Source organism: Apus apus, chromosome 5 (genome assembly GCF_020740795.1).
Source record: "Apus apus isolate bApuApu2 chromosome 5, bApuApu2.pri.cur, whole genome shotgun sequence".
In the NCBI taxonomy this organism is placed as follows: domain Eukaryota; kingdom Metazoa; phylum Chordata; class Aves; order Apodiformes; family Apodidae; genus Apus; species Apus apus.
The window spans coordinates 50017067-50041126 of record NC_067286.1 but is presented as its reverse complement, the minus strand read 5'-3'; the positions used below and the strand labels follow the sequence as shown (position 1 = coordinate 50041126).

At 39.3% G+C, this 24060-nt stretch overlaps 1 protein-coding gene across 8 annotated transcripts in view; it reads right to left on the bottom strand.

Moving 5' to 3' along the window:
- The window catches only part of UNC79 (unc-79 homolog, NALCN channel complex subunit), a 106053-nt gene that overhangs the window by 52322 nt on the left and 29671 nt on the right, over positions 1-24060 (bottom strand). For 7 of the 8 annotated variants that reach the window (XM_051621927.1, XM_051621929.1, XM_051621924.1 and 4 more), the window contains 16 exons: positions 22875-23065; positions 21857-21980; positions 20522-20662; positions 19001-19222; positions 18189-18416; positions 16858-16999; positions 16366-16445; positions 16133-16281; positions 14921-15078; positions 14413-14594; positions 12977-13178; positions 11171-11350; positions 9119-9184; positions 5859-6145; positions 2506-2688; positions 1489-1651 (listed from right to left, as the gene is read on the bottom strand). In XM_051621927.1, the coding sequence (XP_051477887.1) occupies positions 1489-1651; positions 2506-2688; positions 5859-6145; positions 9119-9184; positions 11171-11350; positions 12977-13178; positions 14413-14594; positions 14921-15078; positions 16133-16281; positions 16366-16445; positions 16858-16999; positions 18189-18416; positions 19001-19222; positions 20522-20662; positions 21857-21980; positions 22875-23065 (2698 nt within the window). The remainder of the gene's footprint in view (positions 1-1488; positions 1652-2505; positions 2689-5858; positions 6146-9118; positions 9185-11170; positions 11351-12976; positions 13179-14412; positions 14595-14920; positions 15079-16132; positions 16282-16365; positions 16446-16857; positions 17000-18188; positions 18417-19000; positions 19223-20521; positions 20663-21856; positions 21981-22874; positions 23066-24060) is intronic. The other variant, XM_051621926.1, reaches the window with a different exon arrangement.

The window sequence follows — 24060 nt, the reverse complement described above, 5'->3', positions numbered from 1 at the left end:
ATTATACTGGCTGCTTCTTGTAGGTGAAAGAAAACTTTTCTACATCCTCTTTTTTCTGCAGCAGTTCAGCAAAGAAGGAGAATCAGCCCTATGATTAACTCAGCATTTACAGAGTAAAACCTTCCCATTTATGGTCAAAGGCCCCTCACAACAGCTTTAGAAAGCAAGTAAATATGACTCTACTTACTTTAAACACAGGGAAACAATGATGAAGTGATACACAAGGCCACCCAGGGAATCAGTGTTGCACATGGGATTGGAACATGGGAGTTTTCTAAACCTGACTTGGCACTTACTGTGAACAGCAAGCTGGGTACTTAGGCACCTCACTTTGTCTTAGAAATGTCTCAGAATTAATCCAGAAACAGAATGCATTCTATAAATGCATTATCACTGACCTCAGCATTATTAAGTGATTATGAATTGTCATTAACTCAGGTCAAAACAAATTCACAGTAAATTCACAGTTATCTGAAGATTCTTAGCCCTCCTCTAGCAATATAAATGTCCAAGTGACTGAGAACATTCAACACATTATTTACATCCATTTTAAGGTTGCTTTAATTTGCTAGAGCTGAGTAATGGCATGGCCAGATAAACAAAATTTTGTGTCCTTGTTCTTCTGGAAATAATTTCATGAGCAACAAGCAGCAAAAGAGGAAAAGGTACTGACATGCACAAAAAGAGTGCATCTCATCTTCCTTGAAATAAATTTGTTGCACACTAGGAAGACTGAGAAGGAGGATGTAAATAACAAATAAGCAACTAGAAAGCAAAATAGTTGAAAGGTAGCTACAGATTAACAGCAAAAGAAACTGTTAAACTTCAATCATAAATACTTATCTTGTAACTTCAAAATTGTGAGGAACTACACTCAGTGACACCCTGTTATTTCAAGCCCCAGCCTTCCACCAGCTCACAGCATCATGGAACCTCTGCTACAGATAGCAAGGACATACAGAGTTTACAATGCAGACACTAATGCTTGAACCATTCTCTTCTGCCTCCAGATGTCCACATCATATACTCTGCATTTAGGCTAGTGAACTTCAGCTCCTTTTACAGAGAAAAGCAACCTGTAGATTGAACTGGTAATTTTTTCTTTTCAACATCAAATATTTTTTAAAGTATAATCAGAATGTGGTGTCAGGCTGGTTGCACACCTTGTGTTGGGACAATCAGTTAATACTGTCATAGAAAAGGCCAAGGACTATCCAGGCACAGTGACTGAACTACTGAGTATAAGGTACACTGCCAACAAGAAACTGCTGTGTGTTAGACTGCTGTGCTATGCTTAGGCTCCAGAGAAATTGTGAGTTTCTTTTACTAGAGATGGCTATAGCTCATCAAATACGTGACATAACTCTTGGACTTAATTCTGAGTATTATATCCTAAAATTCAGACCATATTTACCTTTTTCTACAACATCTGCAACACTTAATGAATTAAATCAATGAGTCTCACATAAATGAAAGCATTAAAAGTACCTTTTTCCTTTTCACTGTATCGGCTTATGTTACTGTTGTCACTGTACAAAGGACCAGCAGTTGCATGGGGCTTGCAGCTGTGATACTGAGCATTGAGAGTATTGACTGTGATGTGGATTAGGTGAAGTACAATCTTGCTGATTTCACAGTCTCTGTAGGGGTACTGTTCAGTGAAAGAGAAAAACTTCAGATTAAAAACTAACTTTTCTCCTTGGATAAACCTTTAGTCAGTAAAACAGAAAAATGACAATAAAATTGTCAGCTGCATGCCCTTTGCTTTCCTTTGATCATACATTTCTAATTACACCATGAGAAGCAGGACTGTTTTCAGCTTTGTACACAGAATTGTTTTTAAAATATTAAAAAACCCTATTAGTAATATTTAATGTATTGTTTTCTTGACTTTTATATTTAAAAAGCCAATATCAATAATATGGCAAAAGGTCCCTCATCACAACTACTCTCCAAACACTCCACTTCAATCAGCACATTATCATTCATTTCTAGTATCTCCACTGACTTGTATGTCCTACAGACCCCCTAGAAATGTGTGGAGCATATAAAAACTATTCACAGCTCCATTTAGTGCATAAGCTTATTACGTTTTAACACCCCCTACAAAGTATCATTCAGTGAAAGAATACAACCTGTTAAGACAACTCCCCCATTTCAAGTTACTATTTAAAAACAAAACAAAACTAATTCTAAGTTACTTGAAATACTCTTACTTGGAAATTTAAGTAGCATGTTCCTATTTTCAAATTAATATTTTTCTCTCTCAAGTAACCATGTGAAAGACAATATATACAGCAGAAGTAATAGGTCAGTAGCAGAGGGGAAAGGCTACTGGAAGCCTTTAATTCCAGACACTGGAATTAAATGCAGTGAGTAAGCAAATCAAGGAAAAGTGTTCTTTACAGCTCCTTTTATTTGCAGTACAATTAGGTGTTCCTTGTAAAACAATTCAAATTGAAGTCTAAGTTTTAATGTGTACAGCATCTTTTTAAGACCACTCACCTTATAGAGAATGACAAGCAAAGCCTTTAACCATATCTGCCGAATGTGAGGTTTGAGGGACCAGAGGGAGCAGCGAGGAGGCTGCTGAAAGTAATGCCTTAGCTGAGGACAAGTGCAATATTTCAACACCTGCACCACCAAGGGAAGAAGGTGTTTTCCTAGGTTGATGTTATAGTCCATCACCTGAAGAGAATATTAGCATAGGAGTTAGCTCACCAAAATCAAATCCACTGATGTTGAAAAGCAAAGTAAGACAGTTGAACTATTAGTTAACTGAAAAGAAACAGACACGTTTAAGGAAGTCTCACTATCAGTTAGAAACTTTCTGCCAGCTTGTCATGTTCTCATTTTATCTAGACGGGTGAAGTGAAACAGAAGAAGATGTGTTCTGAAAGCCATTCAATCCAAGCAGTTTAAATTTTAACATACATTGACAAGTTCATAAAATCTATTTTGCTGGGACAACCTTGTATCATAGCACAGGTTGATCATACTTCAACAGGCAAAATCATCTTAGGTATATCCCATGTTTAACTGATAGGATGCAATTGTGGGGCTTGGGAGTGAGGGTTGTATAGTTTGGTTACTTGTGTTTTTTGTATTAACACTGCATTGCCAGTTTATATAACTTTCTCATCAGGCTTGGAACATTTGCTGTTGGGATTTTTAAGCCCCATGTTTTGGAATCAGGTAATGAGACAAGAATCTCTTCACTATGGCAAAGGTAAGAGTGTCTCCAATGTTATGCAGAATGTCTAAGCATGCAGATCCTAAAGGATCCAAGAAAAAAGCTAATAAAAATATCTGGCTCTAAATAAAATGCACATCAAATGTCAGTGTTGGTGTTGCTGTAGACAGGTTTCTGTTATTGCTGCTAGTCATAAGCCCTCCCTCCTTTAGGACCTCTGAAGAGCATCATGCTATTTGATGCTTGTCTTAGAGGTCTGAATCTTGATGACTGATCCCTGACACAAACCCACTACCCTGTGTTTTCAATTGAAACTCAATTGCTGTTTTTCATTATCTTCTCATCAATCTTGCAATATTAGCTATTATTATTTAAAGCCAAATGTCCTGAAATCAGCAGCTACACTAGATCATAACAAGGATCCACAAAGCCCTTGTCTCTGACACTGACCTATACTGGTTGACACCCAAAAAGGTATAAAGCAGACCAAGCAAACCCCAGCAGAATTCCCAAGTTCTAACATGTCCCTACAGTTTCAGTGGACTGAGTGTCCTTTATCAGGAGCCATGTCCATTTAAACAGACACAAACATCAGTTTCATCCACACCATCCATCTCCTCCAGGTTTGCTTTTTTAAATTTGTTTTTTAATTAGAACAACGGGATGAGCCTAATTTACAAACACAGAACTCGTATCTGAAGTTCCCCACTGAACAAGCTTACCAGAAGATTTTCCCTGTAAAATTCTTTAATGTGCAGCTGTCTCTAATTTCTGTGCTGCATGCATAGAGCTAAATAGATGGATCCCATGTCTATCCATGTAGGGTTGGCCTATCAAACAGATTATATGTAATGACCAAATATGGTCCCTCCCTGCATCTGTTAGGGTGTTCTACAGTTATACAGCATGGTTAGGAAAAACTCATCCATACAAGGAAGACAGAACCCTGCATTAACACAGCATATACTGTAATGCAGACATGTCTTAAGCTGAGCAGACCTATTTTTAAGTTGTCACAGGAAGATCTGGAATAAATAACGTTGCAGATGCTGAGCAGAGTTCAGCCTGGGATCTGAGCCGAGCCCGGCACTGCCGACTTCCCCACTCAGAAAGGCTTGTACAACATTGCCACCATGCGGGACAACACTGCCCTGACCGCAAACACCAAAACTTGGCCACTTCTGCTGCTAGGGAGAGAAAAAGGCATCTTATACTTTCAAGAATTCCAAATCCTCGGATTCTATTATGCAAACCATTCAGAGACTTTAATTTTATTTCATTTTTGTTGATCCAAGCAAAAAACCCAACAAACCAGCAAGCTAGCCCAATCCAACCTCTGTGGAACTGACTGGGGAAAGCAAGTATTTATGACGAGTGGAGGGAATGTAGTTGAAATAGATCTCTGAAGAGATCCATACTGAGTTTTCACTCTGTAAATGCAACTGTGGACTGCAAAGAGCCTTTGTCTTGCAGCAAAGGAGATTCACAACACAGACCTACAACTAAGAAAAAAATCCTCCCCAAATATAAAGTGTTTATGTCTGTTACACGGATAAAAATACAACAGGTCTGAATCTCTTTTTACATGCTTCAGCTTAAAACTCAACAAGTGAAAGATTATTAACACCACACAGCAATGGTGCTCCGAGACAATGGATCAGGATGTGTTTGCAGCTACCCAGTTTATATTAACACCTTACAATTCTGCCAGCTGAAACATGGATACCTGACTTCTCGGTAACGGCAGAAGTTTATCCAAGTATCTACATTACAAATTACTTTGAAAAATCATGGATTAAAGAGTACAAATCAGAAAATCCTGCTAAGAATCACAGATACAGAAGAGGCCAGGACAGCTTTGAGCAATGTTGAAGGTAACAGCAGGCATTTTAAGAGCTGGGGCAGGGGGAGATCTGAAACCACAACCCCCTCTCTCCCTTGAGGCAATCCTTCATGAGAGACTGTGATAACAAAACAATGTAGAAGCAATTATGATGATTTGTTGCAAATAATAATACTCTGCAAGTATGAAACATTTTTCAGCTTCACATTGCCAACTGCTCTATCAGTAAGAATTAATTGAGAAGAGCATTTTGAGGTAGGAAATTATTATCCTTACAAAGTGGAATAAGAAGGCACAAGGCAAGGATGTGCTCAGTCATGTATCATAGCAATATAGGTAGAAGTTCATAATGGTGGCACCACTCCCTTGGAAAGGGAGAACAGAAAGTCCCGGTGCACTCTAAGAAAGAAGAATGAGCTTCCTGCAACGTGAAGAATGTCAGTTTACAGACTATTCATGCAGGGAAACAAGCAAGACCATATGTGTCCCAGGTCTTCCTGAATGGGAATGGAGGAAATGACACATGAGAAAAGTAAGGCAAGTTTAGAGCAATAGCATACTTCTACTTAACTGTTTGCTTTTTAACTGCAAAGCAAAAACCTACAGAAAGCACTTGATTAGGCTACACGAGCCTTCTTACAGTAAAGAACAAGCAGCCATCTTTGTTTCCAAATTCTTTCACCAACTGAAAAGGTGTTGGGCAGGTTTAAGTAGGATTACCACACTCCACCATTATTCTGTTACAGGTAAGGCTGCGCCAGCACCATTTAGACAACAGGCTATGAGTAATAGCTGCAAAAAGCAGTAAGCACCTTCACCTACTTGTGCTATTCCAGCAATAAAGGCATTAAAGCAGGTTGATACACGCATTTTTTGTGGTGCAATCATGAAGCATCCTTCCTGCTGATCATAACCAAGCAGGACATAGAGATGGCGCTTGACCGTGTTGAAAGCTTTAGCGCTGCTGATGTCCGACTCAGCGCTGCTCTCATCCTTTGCCATGAACTTCATTAGCACAGTAATGAGCTGGTGGACAGTCTGGTGATCAATCCCAGCATCCTCTGGCAGCAGGTCTTTTATTGTGTTATCATTCTCTGGGGAGGGTTGTCCTATCAGCACAAGACAGACATTGGTATCAGACTACATAGGACTATAAACAGGGTAGAGAATATTCCTGAATGTTTTGTGCAGAGTTCACTGCTCCATTTCTGCCCAAATACACCTGGTGAAGTCACAGGAGATAGGCATGCATTTCTGAGCGCATTGTTCCTCTGTTGCTCTGCAGGATATTAACACCTACTGTGTACACTGAACTCCATTTCTTAGCTTTCTCATATTTAACCAAGCTGCTTATCTTCCCATCCTAGTGCATTTCTGCCAAATTGAGTGTTACTATTATTTCTTCACATCCATGCATTAAAGGAGAATCAAATCCCACTGCCACCAAATTATCAACTTTGTGGACATCATTGGAGAAATAATACTTCCACATATATTCAGGTTAAATTTTCCCATGAAATTATATAAAAAAGACAACACTTTCATAATTATTATATTAGACTGTTTTCTTCAGCCCTGCTTACTTTAATCTTTATTACATGTTGTCAGATTTTCCATAAAACAAAGCAGAAGATAAGATGGAGTGAGTCAAAGGATCGTGGTGCTCTAAATAAATCCTGGTTCTTCAAATAAAACTCAATGAGTAATTAATGTGGAAAGACTAACCTTTTTTATTTTCACTTGCTGAAAAACCTAATTTAGAAGGCCAGTGATAAAATGCAGTTCCCAGGACAGTTCCCAGGACTTTTCCGGACATTCTACTTTCCAGAAATAGTATTACATTTTCTGAAGCATTAAAAACTCGTTGTTCATACTTTACCCCCACTGCAAACTATACAGGCTCCTGCTTGTATAGTCAACAGAGCTTCACCCTGAATAGTCTGTCATAGCTCTGCTAAGGATCAAGTCTAGGGAACGTCCATCACCTCCTGTTTTTACTACTAATGCAAAGAACCAGCAATGAAGAACTGCTTGTTTAAAACTACAAAAACCCTAAGATCCCGTTTAGGCAATAGACTTTCAGAGACCAGAAAACCTTCCTCTGCTGTCCAAAACAGGTTTTAAGTTATATCAAGTTTGAACTAAACTTTCACCTTATTACCACATTATTATATGGGGTATGCTGTACCAAATTAAGCTGTTCCAGAATCAAGCTAAGAATGCAAAACCAAAGCAGTCCTGTCTTTACAATGGCTTTGGTGGCTTTTACCCCTCAAAATGTGTGCACATACATATTCAATCTGTGTGCATCTGTGTGCCTACATACAAGGTACATACATATGCACACACACCAAAACCCCTGGCCTGCTAGTTAATATACAGCCATCATTCCTGAATTCAATATAGCCTTATACCCACAGATTCATCTCTTTATTCATGCATTCCTGATATTGGGCCTCTTTACCTTCAAATTACTTTAAGGCATACCACAATATAACATAAAAAAACAGGTCATAATTATATCATGCTTCATTCCCAGTTGTGATCCCCGTGCCTATCAATGAAACTCTCAAAGTGACTGTCCAGGGTTTTGTAGAGGACAGATGAACAAATACATGATCCTGGTGTTTAACCCATACAGAAGGCAGACTGAATCAGCTTGCATTTGAACTGTACAAGGATTACCATTTTAGTTCCAGAAAGAAGAGATGAGCATGAGGACTGATTCATTTGAGTGGTATGTATAAAATAGTTTTCTACAGCAGATGTACAGCCTATGTTTAGGAGTCAGTCAGTTCCTTAGGCAAATCAGATATGCCCGGTACTGCCAATGCAAAGTGTTAAAAATGATGAGTCAAAGCTCAAAAAAAAAAAAAAAAATAAACACCAACCCAAACTATTTTACAATAACTTTTCCAAAGCATCCGTGATAATTCTGAATCCTATTATCAGATTTTTCTTCCTATCAGTGGATACTAGCCATATTCCACTTTTAATATATCTACATTTTTAGTGAAACCTGATTGTGCAGCTTTGGTGTTTAACTTACCTGAGCCTGGAAACTGAAGCTTTGAAATGCCAAAATACATCCAATCAAAAAAACACAGAGGCTAACAATGCCTATTGTGAGACTGACATTTCCTATGGGACAAGTTTCTCTAAGCCCACTATACAGCAGGTGGGTGGTGCCGTTCACTGACACATCTGTTCATTGCAGCATTATTTCACTTCTTCCTTCTATGAGTCTGCACCTATGTTCTGTAAGGAACTACTTGATTTCCAGCTCTCATTGGGATAGCATGATAAGGCTATATACTGCTAATTCAGAAGTTCTTCCCATCCATTTCACAGCTTAGTCAGTGCCCACACTGGCAAGGTATTTTCCTGTCAGCTGATCACCCAGTAAGCTGATCTATTCTAATTCTGAATTTGTGTCTGTTAGAAAGATTGCAAGTCTTGAAGAAGGAATATGAAAATACCTGAATCTGAGATTTCTTCACTTCCAAATGCTCAGTCTACACAGGACTTGGAGCAAGAACTGTCAGTAGTCACAATTACCTAGAGATTAGTTGGATCCTGCTGAGCTAGCTATTCTACAAATGCCTGACAAAATGGTGACATCTTTACAAATTTTCAGTAAATATAAAATAAAGGGGTTAAGATGTCCATAAACATACAATGGACATAAGTGTAATTTACAGTACAAACAATCAAAAGCATTCTGTCTGCTTTCTCTTCAAAGACCAGGCTGTTAATAGGTGACCCATGGGGCCAGCCTACTAAAGATTAACTTGTTCCTGTGGCTAATGAAACACAGGAGGGTGAGGCGCTGCCAGCATAGCTGATTGTCTCCAAATAACCTCCTCCCAGCCTTCAAGTACTATTTAGAACTGGGGGCAGTTTTCAGTACAGGCCAAGAGCAAAATTCAATTTACACCTTTTGGAACCATGCTGAGATGTGATTTACTGTGCCTTTTAGGCAACTTCCATCTTGCATAAGTTTATCTCCCGAGTCCACAAGAAAGCTAGCCCTAGTGCCTTCATTTTCCTGTTCCATCAAACACCTCCCTTGTCAAACCCACCTGGTGTTTGCTCTGGTGTTCCTCCAAGTGTTGGAGCAGACTGCTCATGTCTGGTCAAGCTCACAGCTTAAAAAAACAAACAAACAAAAAAAAAAACCAACACAACAGAAAAACAAGAGCAACTCTTTAAAGAAGCAGTACTGACATCTTATACTACAACATATATTCAGAGCTAGCATATTTATGTTCATCTGCTCATGCACTGTTGTCAGGCAGTGAGTGCAACCATTTGAAATGTCATTTTTGTGCCCTACAGATTTTGTGGACCGTCTTCTATAACTCTAGTTTTCTCCATTGCTTGATTTGCTGGTGGAAGAGTCACCTCACAGGAGCCCCTATGTAGGAACAGAAATCAGTCAAGAAGGATTACCTAAAGAGTCCCAATATATGGTGGCATTTGTTTTGGAGAAAAGAAATTGCCTTTTAATTTAACCAGCACTCTGGTTTAAACATTTTACAGGTTCCTATTATCATAGAACCATAGAATCACAGAACTATTCAGGTTGAAAAGACCCTTGAGATCACCGAGTCCAACCATCATCCCTACTCTACAAAGTTCTCCCCTAAACCATACCCACCAACACCACATCCAAACGACCCTTAAACACATCCAGGGATGGTGACTCAACCACCTCCCTGGGCAGCCTATTCCAGTGTCTAACCACTCTTTCTGTGAAAAAAAATTTCCTGATGTCCAATCTAACCCTCCCCTGTTGCAGCTTGAAGCCATTCCCTCTTGTTCTGTCACTAATTACCTGTGAAAAGAGACCAGCACCAACCTCTCTACAATGACCTTTCATTGGCGAGGTCTCCCCTCAGCCTCCTCTTCCTCAAACTAAACATTCCCAGCTCCTTCGAGCATGCTTCCTAAGATTTATTCTCTAGGCCCTTCACCAGCTTCGTTGCCCTCCTCTGTACTTGCTCCAGCACCTCGATATCTCTCTTGAATTGAGGTGCCCAAAACTGGATGCAATACTCCAGGTGTGGCCTCACCAATGCTGAGTACAGGGGGACAATCACCTCTCTACTTCTGCTGGTCACACTATTTCTAATCCAAGCCAGGATGCCATTGGCTTTCTTGGCCACCTGGACACACTGCTGGCTCATATTCAGCCACTTGTCAATTAGAACCCCCAGGTCCTTTTCTGCCAGACACTTTCCAGCCACACTTCCCCAAGCCTGTAGCATTGCCTGGGGTTGTTGTGGCCCAGGTGCAGGACTTGGCCTTGTTGAAGCCCATACCATTAACATTAGCCCAACAATCTAAGCTATCCAAGTCTCAATTATATGGATGAGAGCAATGTGAAAGGTCCTATTGAACATAAAGACTGATTGTGCTCGTAAACTCTCTAAATGAGAATGGGTAAGCTTTATTTCTCCTTGGGAACACATCAAGAAAAGGTTGGATGGGGCTCTGAGCAACCTGATCTAGTGGGAGGTATCTCTGCCCATGCCAGGGGGTTGGATCTAGGTGGCTGTTAAGGTCCCTTCCAGCTCAAACCATTCTAGGATTCTATGATTTGTACAGCACTCCATACAGGGCTATGGTTTTCCAGCACCCAGGTCCTCCTACAAAAGCTGTCAGGAAGGATGTGTTGCATGGGCTTTGTTTTCTTAACAAAGGAATTCTGAAGATATCCAAAAGTTCATTTGAGACATTAACAGTTATTTTTAAGATGTCTAGCATATGCTGCAGACACTGATTAATAATTACAATTAATAAATAAAATTGTAACAGGAATTTTTATCTAAACACTGTATCTATTGTAGTGAAAGCTACTGTGTATTAGCCACAAATGAAAACAAATTCTATCCACAAACTAATCTTGGAGTATTTTGTTCTGGCATTTTAAACAAACACAGCATTGACAATGTTTGTCTATGTTGTCAAACTCACTGACTTTATCTGAACAGTGCCCAAATCAGTCAGATACCTAAATTTGCTATCGCAATTGGATAAATATTGACAATTCTGTTGTGTACCCAGCAATAGGATACGATCCTAACGGAGAAGATACAGGCATGTCACAAAAACATAAATAGATACTCAACGAATTTTGGAGGTTAAGGTTTCTGGGAGGGAGAGCGCTCTCTTTGACTCCACTGGTCCCTTCACACTGTCCCTCAGGGAACGCACACTCTTCTGGCGATTACGTGCGAAACGAGCCCTCTTGATCTTCCACATTGCTGCATCACTGAGGTTGGCGACATTTGTCCGGACAGCAGTGATAGCTTTGCAAATGCAATTGACCAAGTTAGGATTCATTCCACAGCATGGTGAGGACCTAATGCTGCCAAGTGCCAAATGCAACTGGGCCCCAGGTCCCACTCAAGTCAAGAAAGTTCCATATGGGCTCAAGGGGTCCATCTGCAAGGTACTCATTTGCATGCTCTCATTTCAAAATCCATAAAGCCCCAAATGACACAAATGTGTTTTTAAATTATGCTGTTGCTTCTTTCTTTCTTTAGAGATTGGACAAAAACAGGCTTCTGAAACCCAAACCTGAATTTCAGGCTAAGGGAACATGAGATGCCTTCTATTTAAAATGGCAGAAATCTCTCAAGTACAGGTCGCGTTTAGTGCACTCATACCCAAATGTGGCCTCTAGTTTTTCCTCATCAACATCCTGTCCTGCCTACACCTATCATCTGAATCTGAGCAGCGCCTCCAAAAATCTGTATGTGACTGTGACTATGCATTTACAGTGGTGTTGCCAGCAGTATCACTGCATGTCTTAGTGGGGGCCCCAACACTCTTCCGTATTCATGCCTGTAGTGCACTCAAACCCTACGTGACTAAGGCCAGTGACCCATCCTTTGCACCACTTCTGTCTCTGAAAAGGCAAAGAGAAAAAAAAAGTTCTAAAAAAACTTAAAAAATATCTTTTGCATATTTTTAATTTTAAACCACTCCCAAATATTAATATGTGAAGATATGACCCTACATTTGCAGCCTGAGGTTCTAGAAACTACTGCCGAGGTGCACACCTGAGGCCACAGCAGCAGTTCCTAGCTTTGGGTCAAGCTACTCACACATGGAGAAGAAAATACATTTGCAGTTCCTCCCATATCCTATCTGGATGCAGCACCTGAGCTTTTTTTTAGGCACTGAGCTCTGTGCAAGTGTAGGAGGCGGCATTAGGCTACTGAGGGAGAACATGCTGTCCAAACAGCTGTCCCCACCTCCTCCAAGCAAATCAGATGGTTATAGATCTGCCTCATGGGCCACCACTGGGGTAACAAAGTTTTCAATTACTCAGCATGTCAAACAATCATCCACATATTATTTTTTTTATCCCCTTTCTAGTGAATGGAAGGAGACATGGTATCTCATCTGGAAATCAAGTATGAACAGAGAAATATTTACAAACATTTGTCATGGCAGGAATAAACTGAGCACCAGCTCTAAGCGTTCGTGTGCTGTGCCCCATGTATTTGTTTGTTTTATGAGGGTCATACAGCTCCTATGGTACAAACAAGTACAGACCACTACAGGATCGGGCATGACTTAGGCCTTTGAGAGGAGAAATGTTGATAGTGTAAGAACATCTACAAAAAAAACAAGTGGGCTATGGGTTATAGCTGATCGTAGAACCAGACTGCATTTCAACCGAAGCTGGCAATCACACCCTGCTGAGAGGAAAACATGACACCCAAAGGCACAGCAGAATATAGCCTAATCTGTATGCAAACAGCCAAAAATTGCCCATTTTGAGTTACTCTTTCAGCCTGAAAGATTCCTTAATTTCAGAGAATTACATGTGAGACCTACAGCTCCTTTAGACCCTTGCAGGCAGCCCACAGCTCAGATTCCAGAAGTTGATAAAAGGTCATCAAACTGATTTGGACTCTGCTTACTTGTTGGGAAAGGGAATTCTTTGTTGCAGTCCAGATGAAGCTGTGCTTCCAGAGACAGGGTCTCAAAGCGATTCACAAAGAACTCCCAGCTCAAAGCTGGAATATCCGCCTTTAGAAAATGAAGTAGCAAAAGCTTACTAAGAATTGTGGGCCTGTCCTTGACAACTGTGTCAAACTGGAAATCCAGGCAGAGGCAGAGACCCTAGAGAGAAAAAAAAAACAACAAACAACAACACAGAACTGAGATATGAAAACTTCAAGCATTTTTAAAAGTAAAGGGAGGTCAAAGCTTCTGATAATTAGTAAAGGTAAAGCTCCTTTTTCCTACCAAGTTCTTTAAATCATTACTAAAACTACTGATATCAATGGAAAAGGAAGGTAATGAACATCGTATTTAGAATGTAGAAATTGCCAAGATTTTGAGAAACACAAAGGCATAGGCAAAGTTCTGTCCTACTGCACATTTGGTACACAATGTCAAAGTATTTTCTTCACACATCCCTGTCTGAGAAAAAAACTTATATTTAGGCAACTGAATCAAACACTTAAATACAAAAAGTTACCTACCAAGCCCAAACAGAGGAAGAAAGATTATATATCAGAAGCACTTTGCCTCAAAATGCTATTGTATTTTATCTGCACGAGAATTTTGGGTGTACTGTCAAGACTTAAGCTTGAGAAGAACCAGTCACAGTTTACTTGAATTCAGTGAACTCTATGGAAACTCTTTAGAAAATGCACAATATGGAATACAACTAGCAAGTATTAACAGCTTTTTATAGGCAGTAACACTAAACTTTCAAAAATACATATTAATTGTATTCTCCAGAGAACTAGAGCTGAAATGGGTACTACAAGATTTTTAAGGGCGTTTTATCTTGTTTGTATAGTAGTCTTTGATCCACTTGATCTGCTTAGTTTTAAACATGAGAATTCTGACTGGCCGGGTCTCTCACATGCTTAAAATTACATGCCTACTTAAATCTTTAAAAGATCAAGACCATGCTTAGTTTTGCTTGAATATATTTTCTCACTGTTAGATCAGCAAGTTGCCATAAAACTGACAAATATATTTCTTTTTTAAATTGAAAACCGTCAATAAGATCTAAAATCATAAAAAAATATTTTCAGCTTTCTACAATAGTACCTCAAATGCAACAGTAATCCTTTGCAGTCATCAAGGTTTTTATGGTTGGACTTAAAGATCTCAAAGGACTTTTCAAACTACATGATTCTATGACTCCAAGTTTGGGCTAGGGCACTATCATTATCTTTGGCTATTCTGTGCATATGTCAATCACCAAGACCAGTAAAGGCCTGCCTAAAGAGCTATTAGCAGTGGCTATAATGTGGTTGGTATGCCTGAACTTCTTTGAACTTTGGGTGAAAATTCAGATTCCTGTTTGAATGTATTTTTTCCCACATAATGAACCTACCTGTAAAGCTGGCCTCTTTATGGTGTCAAGTAACAGCCCAGCTCTTGTAGCTACTGCTGGGTTGACATCTTCCACAGCAGTCAGGAAACAGCAGAATGCATGCGCCAAAGAGTACTTCAGTAGGTGGTTTTTTGTCACTGAGTGAATATCCAAAAATCTGCACAACACAGCCACCTTCTCCACTGTAGCAGCAATACCCCCAGACAAAGAAAATATGCATATACATTTAGACAATGTTTTTTTTTTATATCCTGATCAATATAACTCTCCTAAAATACACGTATTGTAGAAAGTAAAAACAAAGATTGCTAGCAAGTGCTGTAATTTTTATTTTACTTTGACTATCCAAAATGTCTCATGTTTTATTGCACTCCTGTGCCATAATTTTGCACCAGACTATCTCCAAAACTCCTCAAAGAGATAATAATCTAAGTCTATTCAGTTACAGCAGAGAAAGCTCCACCTCTTCAGCAAAGCAACAAGGAGCAAATAGTGTGTACAGGCCTACCTGCTTCAAATCGCATCTTCCAATCTTTGCTGTTGAAATTGCTGTTTATGATTGTCCAGAAAATGTCAGCTCCATGGGGAAGTGAAAGTGCATGAAGAAGAAGTGGGACTGCCAGGGAAGAAAGCTGAGAGAACTCAGACTTCACAACTCCCCATAAGCTGGAAAGACCAAAAAGAGCAAGCCTGCTTACAAAAAAGATTTCCTTGACATCTTTCTTCTAAATGGCTATACTGTATTCCTGGTGGGAGTACACTTTTCATGAAAATCCCTGTAATTCATGCTGGGCATTTATGTGAATACTACAGAGCTACTGGTAGGAGAACAGAGCTACTTGCAAATCTTCAACTACAGCAGTTTTTCTTGAAAATCCAGTTTCAAATATTCCTTACATTCAAACTCTTCAGATTTGACAGGCTTTTGCCTAATTCAAGGTGTAACTGCCATGGAAAGTAACCTCTGCTATAAATTAGTGGTTTCAGCACTAACAGCTTCAGTGCACAAACCACATGGACTCTCTTGGCACCATAAATTATGTGCATCCACAAATGACTAAGACTTCAGGTGCTCACAATTTGCTGGTGTTTAGATTCATGACAGATTTTGTAGTCTGCCAAAACCCTCTGGTCTCAGAAGATGCTCAGTGAAATAGATTCTGAGCAGCTGCAAGTGCTGATGAACACGCTATTTCAGAACATGGTATGCTGATGTTCATTCAGGGAGGTTCCTGCAAAAGTCACTTTCTCCAAAAGGCATCTTAAAATACATAGATTTAAATCCAAGTCACTGATACTAAATGAAAAAAACTTCCTTTACCTCTTAAAAATAAGGTGCAATACTGTTATTCTCTCAGCTTTAATACTGAAGCTCCCTAAAATGTGTGCCAGCCTCTACATCATCCTTTTATTTTGTGGAGTCAGGGAACATACCTCAGTCTCAAACGAGCTGTTACTCCATATGAGAAACCCTGACTCTCTGCAAAACAAGTGGTGTGTGACAGAGTAGACATGATGGACAATGCAGAGTCCCTTGGTTTCATTTGCAACTTCTTAGGCTGTGCATTGTGCCTTTATACAGTTACTTAACCTTCCCACACATCCCTACCACATTTTATTAATCTTCCCTGCCAAACCTCCAAATTCTTTGATGCCAACAATAAATGTATGGTTGGAGAACCAACGAAGTATGAAGACAAAATGTGCAATAAAAACGTACCTTGCAATCAGCATGTGATCTTGAATATAGGCAAGAAATTGTGGATGGTCCTTTCTTGCTATATACAGGCATTCCCCATGAAGACACAGGATTTTCAGACAGTTCAGCATGTTAAAAAGTATGTCTGGTTCTTCAAACCTTGACATTTCCTGTGCAAGCAGATGTACTACTCTCAACAAAATTATACTACTTCACCAAAAATTCAAACTGAACAAAGAAGTAATAAACATTACCTGTAATATAGTGTATATGAGCTTCAAGGTAACTGGAAGTTGCTGATAACAAAATTTTCTTTCTGTGTCATTCTTTATTGCTGTTAAAAATATAAGTTACATAAAGTGTTGTTAAAGTTCTCTCTCCTGTGGATTGAAAATCAAACTAAAGAATGTCGAAGTGTTAAGAGAGAAATTAATTCTAGTCACAGTAACCCTGCAGCAGTAAAGTTACAACAGCATGGAATTTGGTATGCAATGATTTTGCTACTTTTAATATTCAAAATGCCAAGATTTCTTCTAACAGTTTTTGAGAGACGGTCACACATTTTATCAACATAAATACGGCCTTCCTATTTACTTAATATGTTGAAAGAATTAAATACATAAGAAAAAAAGTGACTGTGCATTGTTGGACTTGAAAGACTGCTTCAGAACCTTGTGTTCTATACGACTAGAAGCATTTCATTTAAAGCCTTACTGAAATACTCAACCTTCTCACTCTCCACCTACCAGTATTTTCTGTGGTCTCTGCGTGATTTCCTGGGTTTTCTCCATGTTTTGGTGCCAACTTATCTTCCTCTTCTCCTTCAGTTCCTATAATAAACTCAGGTCTACTATACAGAAGACTATCCTCGAGGTTATCTGTGGGCTCCTTTAAGAATATAATAAGTTAAAATCATTTGTTGATGTTATCTAAAAACATGAGGCCATATCCTGCTGTTTAAGTCACACTTGGTGCGATAAGCTGAGCTGAAATGAGGCAGACACTGTCTAGTTCCATGTACACTTGTGCATTCAAATCACTTGCATATCTAAACTTCTGCATCAGCAAATGCATACTGAGAAGAAGATTATGCTTCAAACATGCATTTAAGTGAATTCACTCAACAGAACATGTATATACATATTAGAGCTGAGATGGATCCAATCACAGGGCTGTGCTTTCACCAGAGTTGTCATCCTTGCCTCAGAGCAGTATCAGACTGGAACAGGGCCTATTTCCTACACTGCTGTAGACTTACAGGCCTAGAGACAGGAGCTACATCAATCACTTCTGCATTGAAAAAAAGGCCAGACTGGAATTACTTCTGCCTGTGGCCAGGAGCTCAGGATTGCAGGTTGCCATTGTGAACTTTATGCTGTAATTTGCAAGGTGGATCCTGGAAAGGGTAACAAGCCCCAACACTCAAAAGACTTCACCACTTGCTACTTTTCAGTTAAGGTGAGAATCCAAACTGAGAGGGCATGAGAAGATTTTTCCAGCACAAGTTACTGAATACCACATGCCCAATACCTATTATTAGCATACACATCCAAACAGAAAGCAAAGCTACAGAGGAGTTTAATCCCTAGCAACTGGCGAGTACGTATCCATGTCTGATAAAGCTGGATACTCAGGCTGTAGTATATTCTGTTTTTCAACAGTGCCCAGTATTTTCAACAATCAAGTACCAACTAAGGCTTGCTCATTTGACAACTGATTCACTCAAAATCAGTAGTAATTTCCAAATATCCACTCTTAGCTTTTAAAAGAAGATGAAATGCCCTAAGTATTACCATTTCACATTTATTTAAGACACAATATGAGTGTCCTTCCACAGTGAAAGAGCACCTCAGCGTTGATGGGGGAGGAGTTCCTACTGGAAAAATATTATCATCTTTCCTGGGTTCTTTGAATCACTTCAAACTTAGGAAATTTTACAATTCCATAGCATTTTGCTTTAACCTCCCACATCCTCCATACCAAATGTCAGCACAACTTTGCTCCCTTGTGCACAATGTAATAAAAACAAAGGAGTTTCAGCACACCAATAATATAGGTCCGTTCTCGCTCTACTTACCACAAGCCTGATTTCTTCTTTTGGAGCAAGGTGTTCCAGCAGCTCAAAACCCAGCTGGTAACACAGAATGCTGGACTGACACAGACTACATTCAACTGCTTTCTCATCTTTCTGACAGGTGTGAGAACCACCCCAGGGTGCCTGGAACACATTGTTTATGATGGATATTATATCTTTTGAAATGCTATTCTCTAAGCCCAAAGTGATACCATCATCCTGGAGTTCCATCTGAAAGAGACAGAAAAGAGTAATGATTTACTATTTATTTAAAAGCCAGAGCACTAACTATTCTGCCTATTCCTACATTTCTTACAGTACTGCAAAGAGTTTGAGATAAACTAGAACTTACAGTTTTAAATTATCACAGGTGTCGAGGCCCAAGCTTGAACAGCTAGACTAAATAGACAATTTCAAATACAGGATCCATTATTTTTACCTGGAGAGAGTTATCCAAAACATTTGGCCCCGGATTCACAATGTACAAGTTTAGATATCCAAAAATTATGCATCTAATGTAACTCTATGAACAAGCCGCTCCTTCTAGTCTATAAAAACAAACATATCTCCAAGGAGGAGTTCCTTTCACTCGTGAGCTACCTAACATGAACATGGAGGTATCTAACTTTGCTTTGTTAACCATGAACCTGTAACTCCCATATGGGTAAAGGCAGATGACACTTGAAGAGAAATTTAAATATCTTATACTTCATGCCAGTCTCTCAGCAATAGTCAACAGAGGATTAAAGGAGAGCCAAAAGTGACTACAAAACTTCAGTGTTCTCCCAGTGTAGCTGTTTTTCTTCTGCAAGTACCTGCTTCAAGATTAGATCAAACATCAGAATGAAGCAATTAAGATTCATTTCATCATCTTCACAGTCAAAATCAATTGTCTTTCCACTGGGGTGTCCAAAGTTCTTGAAAGGGCTGTGAAAAGGACTACGTATTGGACTCCGAAATGGGCTCTGGAAGGGGCTCGGAAAAGGACTCAGCATGTTGTGCTGAACTCTGCGCCCAGGATCAGAAGCAACGCTTACCTGAAGACATAAAGAATCAATACCTCCAAATTACTGTTATGCATTTAAGAAATCTCATTCTATACAAAAGTGCAGAAAATTGCAAATTATTATTCCGCAGCTTTTTTGAAAATCTACATGTGTCCCTTAATGCCATTAAATTACAAAATATGATAGAAACACAGAAATCACACTCTGCACAGTTGTATCCATTTTCTTAAGCTAAATGGCTGACATCCATTACCTTATTCCTACTAAGGGGAAATTTTAACATCCTAAACCAGACAGAAAATTTGTGCAGACAGTAAAGCAGTTACACTGATCTGATCCATGATCCAGGGACACCAACTTCAATAGCAGGGAGACTATATCACAAGAGAACAGTGTAACTGAGGCTACACCAAGGATCCAAGTAGCTGGAAACAAACCAGACACAGGGGTAACAAGATGTGCATGTCTGCATTGATCTATGTCTGTACCACAGTGGGCCACCTAAAATTCCCCAAGACTCTCTGAATGTTGCAGAGAAACACACTGTTAGACATGGGGTCTACTTTTAGGCCAGCAATGGTCTGAAAGACCAGACAGTAAGTTTGTTTTTTTTTTGCTTAGTTTCAAAGTGGTCATAAGCTTGCTGTGGGAGTGCTTCCTGCTGACCTACATCAGAAGACAGGCAGACCTCATGTAAGGAATCATTAACTGCCTAGATGCATAAAGTAAGCACTTTTGCTCCTGCTGTCCTTGAAGCTCTTCGTCCAAGACTACTGGGAAGTTAGTCTCATCAGTCCAAGTTTGTGTAGAGCCTACAGATTTGTACATGTTTTCTTCCAGACCACAAGCCTTTGAGAGACAACTTTTTATCAATTTTTGCTTCTCTTGGGTGACGAAAAAAAGGCAGAAAAACAAATAAAGTCTCTTTTGCCACTGTCATGAAACATCCCTAGGCCCACCAAATTTATACCAGAATACAAAAGTTCAGTCTGAGTGATGAGTTGTACATAATAACTTGCTTTTGATGGCTAATAATAGAAGGTGCAGAGAATGAAAATGGCTGGAAAAGATATCAAGAACACTTGAACATATCCCAAACAAACCCATTCACTAAGGAAAAACTGCACAGTTTTTCTACAGCTCCTATCTGCATTATCTTTACACTGACTGTGTGATACAGTGCTATTAATTGAAGAAGTTATGCCAGTTTTCTTCTGTTCAAGATTTATAGTGTTTCCAATCAAATGCTGCCATATGGAAAGATGACTTTTTACTTTTTCCACACATTCTATCTGGAAAACTGTTCTAAGCAAAAAAAATAAGAATTACCCTCCGAGCAGCAAGATTTCCCGCCAGTTCACTGACTCTTGATTTTCTTTGATTTGCTAACTCTTTTACAGAATTAACTCCATCAGAAAACATGCTGATCAGTAACTGAAGAGGCACAACAATGTCTAGTTCAGATAACACCTGAGGAAAGACAATTAAGAAAAAAACAACATGAGTTTCAAGTTTGATCAAAAATGCCAGTTACTTTATTCACACCTTTATCATATGATCCTCAGTTCAGCAAGTTCCATGTATTTAATTTTGGGACTAAATGAAGTGATCTGCAAACTTAGATTTCTATTACAAGCAGAGTAAGGGAGAACTGGCAAAAAAAGGGTATCTTCAAAATATTTGTTGGTATCTGCTTGGTGCACCTTGAGATCAGTTTTATGCACAAACACACAGGGATGTGAAGTTGTTCCTCAAAAATATTTCTGCAAACCAAAAGTATTACAAAGACTTGGATGAGTAACTATTTACTATCTTTATTATTACTTAAAACTGAGTTCCTGCATTTATTCTAAAAATCCAGTCAGAATCGTTGCCCACAGGTGTCAACACAATAACAGGATTGTAATCTACAAATCACCGGGGCAATATTCATCTTCTATTTTATCACCAACACTCGGACAAACACGAGCTCATTCATATTTTTCATTAACTTTTCTTAGGTCAGGAAAAATCTAAAATAAAATAAAATAAAATAAAATCATGCTTTACTTGAAAACTCTGCAATCATCAGATAAAATTGCCTTTGCAGAGCCTTAACCAAAATAACCCTTAGCAGAAAAGTAGCAATAATGAAGAATACTGTTATTATTCTGAGGTGCTGTGGAAAATTTTATACTCTTTTGAATTCACTGCCCCCAGCTGACATGACTGTTCCCGTAGCTTTTGAATATGAACATTGGGTGAATGCCAGCTTTGTGGGCAAACACAGCACAAAAAAGCCAGAGCAGCAGAAAGCTTGGTGGGTACAGAGCTAATCTAAACCAGTTCTTCATATGCAGGAACAACTCCAGCTGCTTCTGGAGTCTGGAATTAATTTATTAATTTACAGGCCAAATTCTGTGCAGACTACAGACTACTGCTGGCAAAAAGTCAGGCAGCTGAATGGCCCTAAAGACACAACTGACATTCAAAGGTAAAAGGAATTTCCAGGCTTCCATTATATTGCTCATGATGGGTTAACAACATAAAGCTTCCTGGGATCTGTCTACCAACCATCCTGAAGCTAAGCAAGGGCAGAAAGGTTCCATGATCCTTGGAAAAGTAGTGCGTAACTCCTCCCCCCCCTTTCTTTTTCTTTTCCAAAATAATAAGATTCACACTTACATGCAGCCAAAGCAAGGCTTGCTCTTGCACAGAGGATGGATACCCTGTGAACCGACAGCTAATGAAGCCAAACATCTCCTCCATGGAGAAAGGGAGAGGGCAAAGTTCAATGTCAAACATTTTGCTGAAGAGTAGAACAAAAATATAGCATCACTGAGTTACCATGACATACACTGTGTGAGATACATGAGAAAAATAGTAGAAAGGCAGTGTCACTACCCACACTGATGATGCTTGTGTAACCCTACTTGAATCCTCACCTTCTATGGGAGTTGAGCAAGGTTGCTGATACCACCTGTCCTGACTGCACAAGGTCAGCTCTAAATTTGGTGATGAAACTCAGGAATTTACACCACATGTCATATCATGCCCAGTTTCATTTGACAGCAAGATCTTTTTCAACATGCAATGTAAAAGTTAAAAAATCTCTTATCTCACCACTCCTCCTCTATTACAATGTTTACACAAAAAAATTTTACATCGATACCTACAAATATAAATTCACAGTCTGTTTCAGAGTCTCATCAGTTAAAAGGCAACATGAACTTTTATTATCAGGGGCATACACCAGACATGAAATTATGACTCAGACAGCCACCATTCTTATTCTGGTGTTTTCTTTGCTCAAAAGGGGAAGATACTAGCTAAAACAATACAAATCATCGCTTTCAGTGCCAGCTCAACTAATCTCCACCATTTCTCATCAACAGCTGGCCCAGAGAAGATGCTTCCACCATACTGCAGGAAGCCACTGAAAATGTCCCTTGCTTACAAAAATGAAACATCCATGCATTTGGCTCTGGATAGAGATTGAGGGTTATCAGGAGTGACAAAAGGAAAGCTTCCCAAAGCTTAAATGCTTTAGTCTAAAGGTAAGTCATTAAATAATCAGAAGCATTTACTCACTACTATCTACTGCACACATGCATTTGTATTTATTATCATCAATTTATTGTGCTAAAACCCTCAACAACGAACATATGCAACAACAGAATGGTGCATGTGTATGTCTACATACCTCAACACTTCCCGGAACTCTTTCAGTTGATTATCAGGCACTTCTGTCCTTACAGCTTCCAACCACTCTGGCATGATACATTCCCACACCGACTGGTTGATCACATTGTACGGAATCAAGCAAAGGATTCGATTGAGTCCTTCTTTTAGTTGGGTCACAGCACTACACGATTTGTCCCAGTATCCACCAACCTGTGGGTATTTCCAGGAATCATACTGATGAATGATGATACTTCTAGTCCCTGTAACTTGTCCAGTACCATACATTTCCTCAGTGTGTTGCAGCCAAGAAATTGTGGGGTGTGATCATCAGCACTTTCCAACCTGAATTTAGAATTTTGCCATGGGGATTGCACTGTTTTTTTCCTTTCTCATTTGACCCACAGTACACAAAAGCACTGTCCAAGATTTGGATGAAATTTGCTCACTTTCAGGCAATGATGCAGAGTAAGCTCTCATTGTTTACCATTCTCCACCACGGACAGATTTGTTTGGACAAGCCTGCACCTTCAATTACTTGCTCTGGCAACTTGTTAGTGCTGGATCTCTATTTTGAAAAACCTGGTCTGTACCAGGTGTTCTTTTTTGCGGTTGTTTGGTTTTGGTTTTTTTGAGGGAAGGTATTAAGTAACAGAAGCTAAAAAATATACTTCTAAGTAAATAAGTAACTGGGCTACAAAGATTAATTATTCTAACTGACCTCAGCTCACATCTGCTGTTCCTGACTAATGGCTCTAGAGATGCCTGCTGTTTTGGCAGCAACTAATGCTGTCTCAGCCAACAAACTATTTTTTCTCCATTCATCACAGCTAATTTAATGGCTGTTTGTCTTCATGTTCTAGTGAACCCTTGCAAACCTGGCAAGTTGTCAGCCTAGTCTTAAATACTGCAGGGGGGGGTAATAAATTTTTTTTTAAAAAGGGACTCGATCCAAGAGGAGAAAAAAAAATCCATAAAAGATTATAGAATTAGGTTTTTCTTCCTTTCTCGTTTAGCTCTAAAGCCTTGATCTGTTTTCTTCAGTTCTAACATTTAATGCATCCACACTTCTCTCAAATTCCCACAGCCAGGTGTATCATCAGAGCAATGGTTCAGAGTAAGAAACTTACTCATGCTGGCCTGCACAAACACCGTAAATCCATATACTGGGTCATGAATATCCATGGATGCACACTTCCTCTGTTATG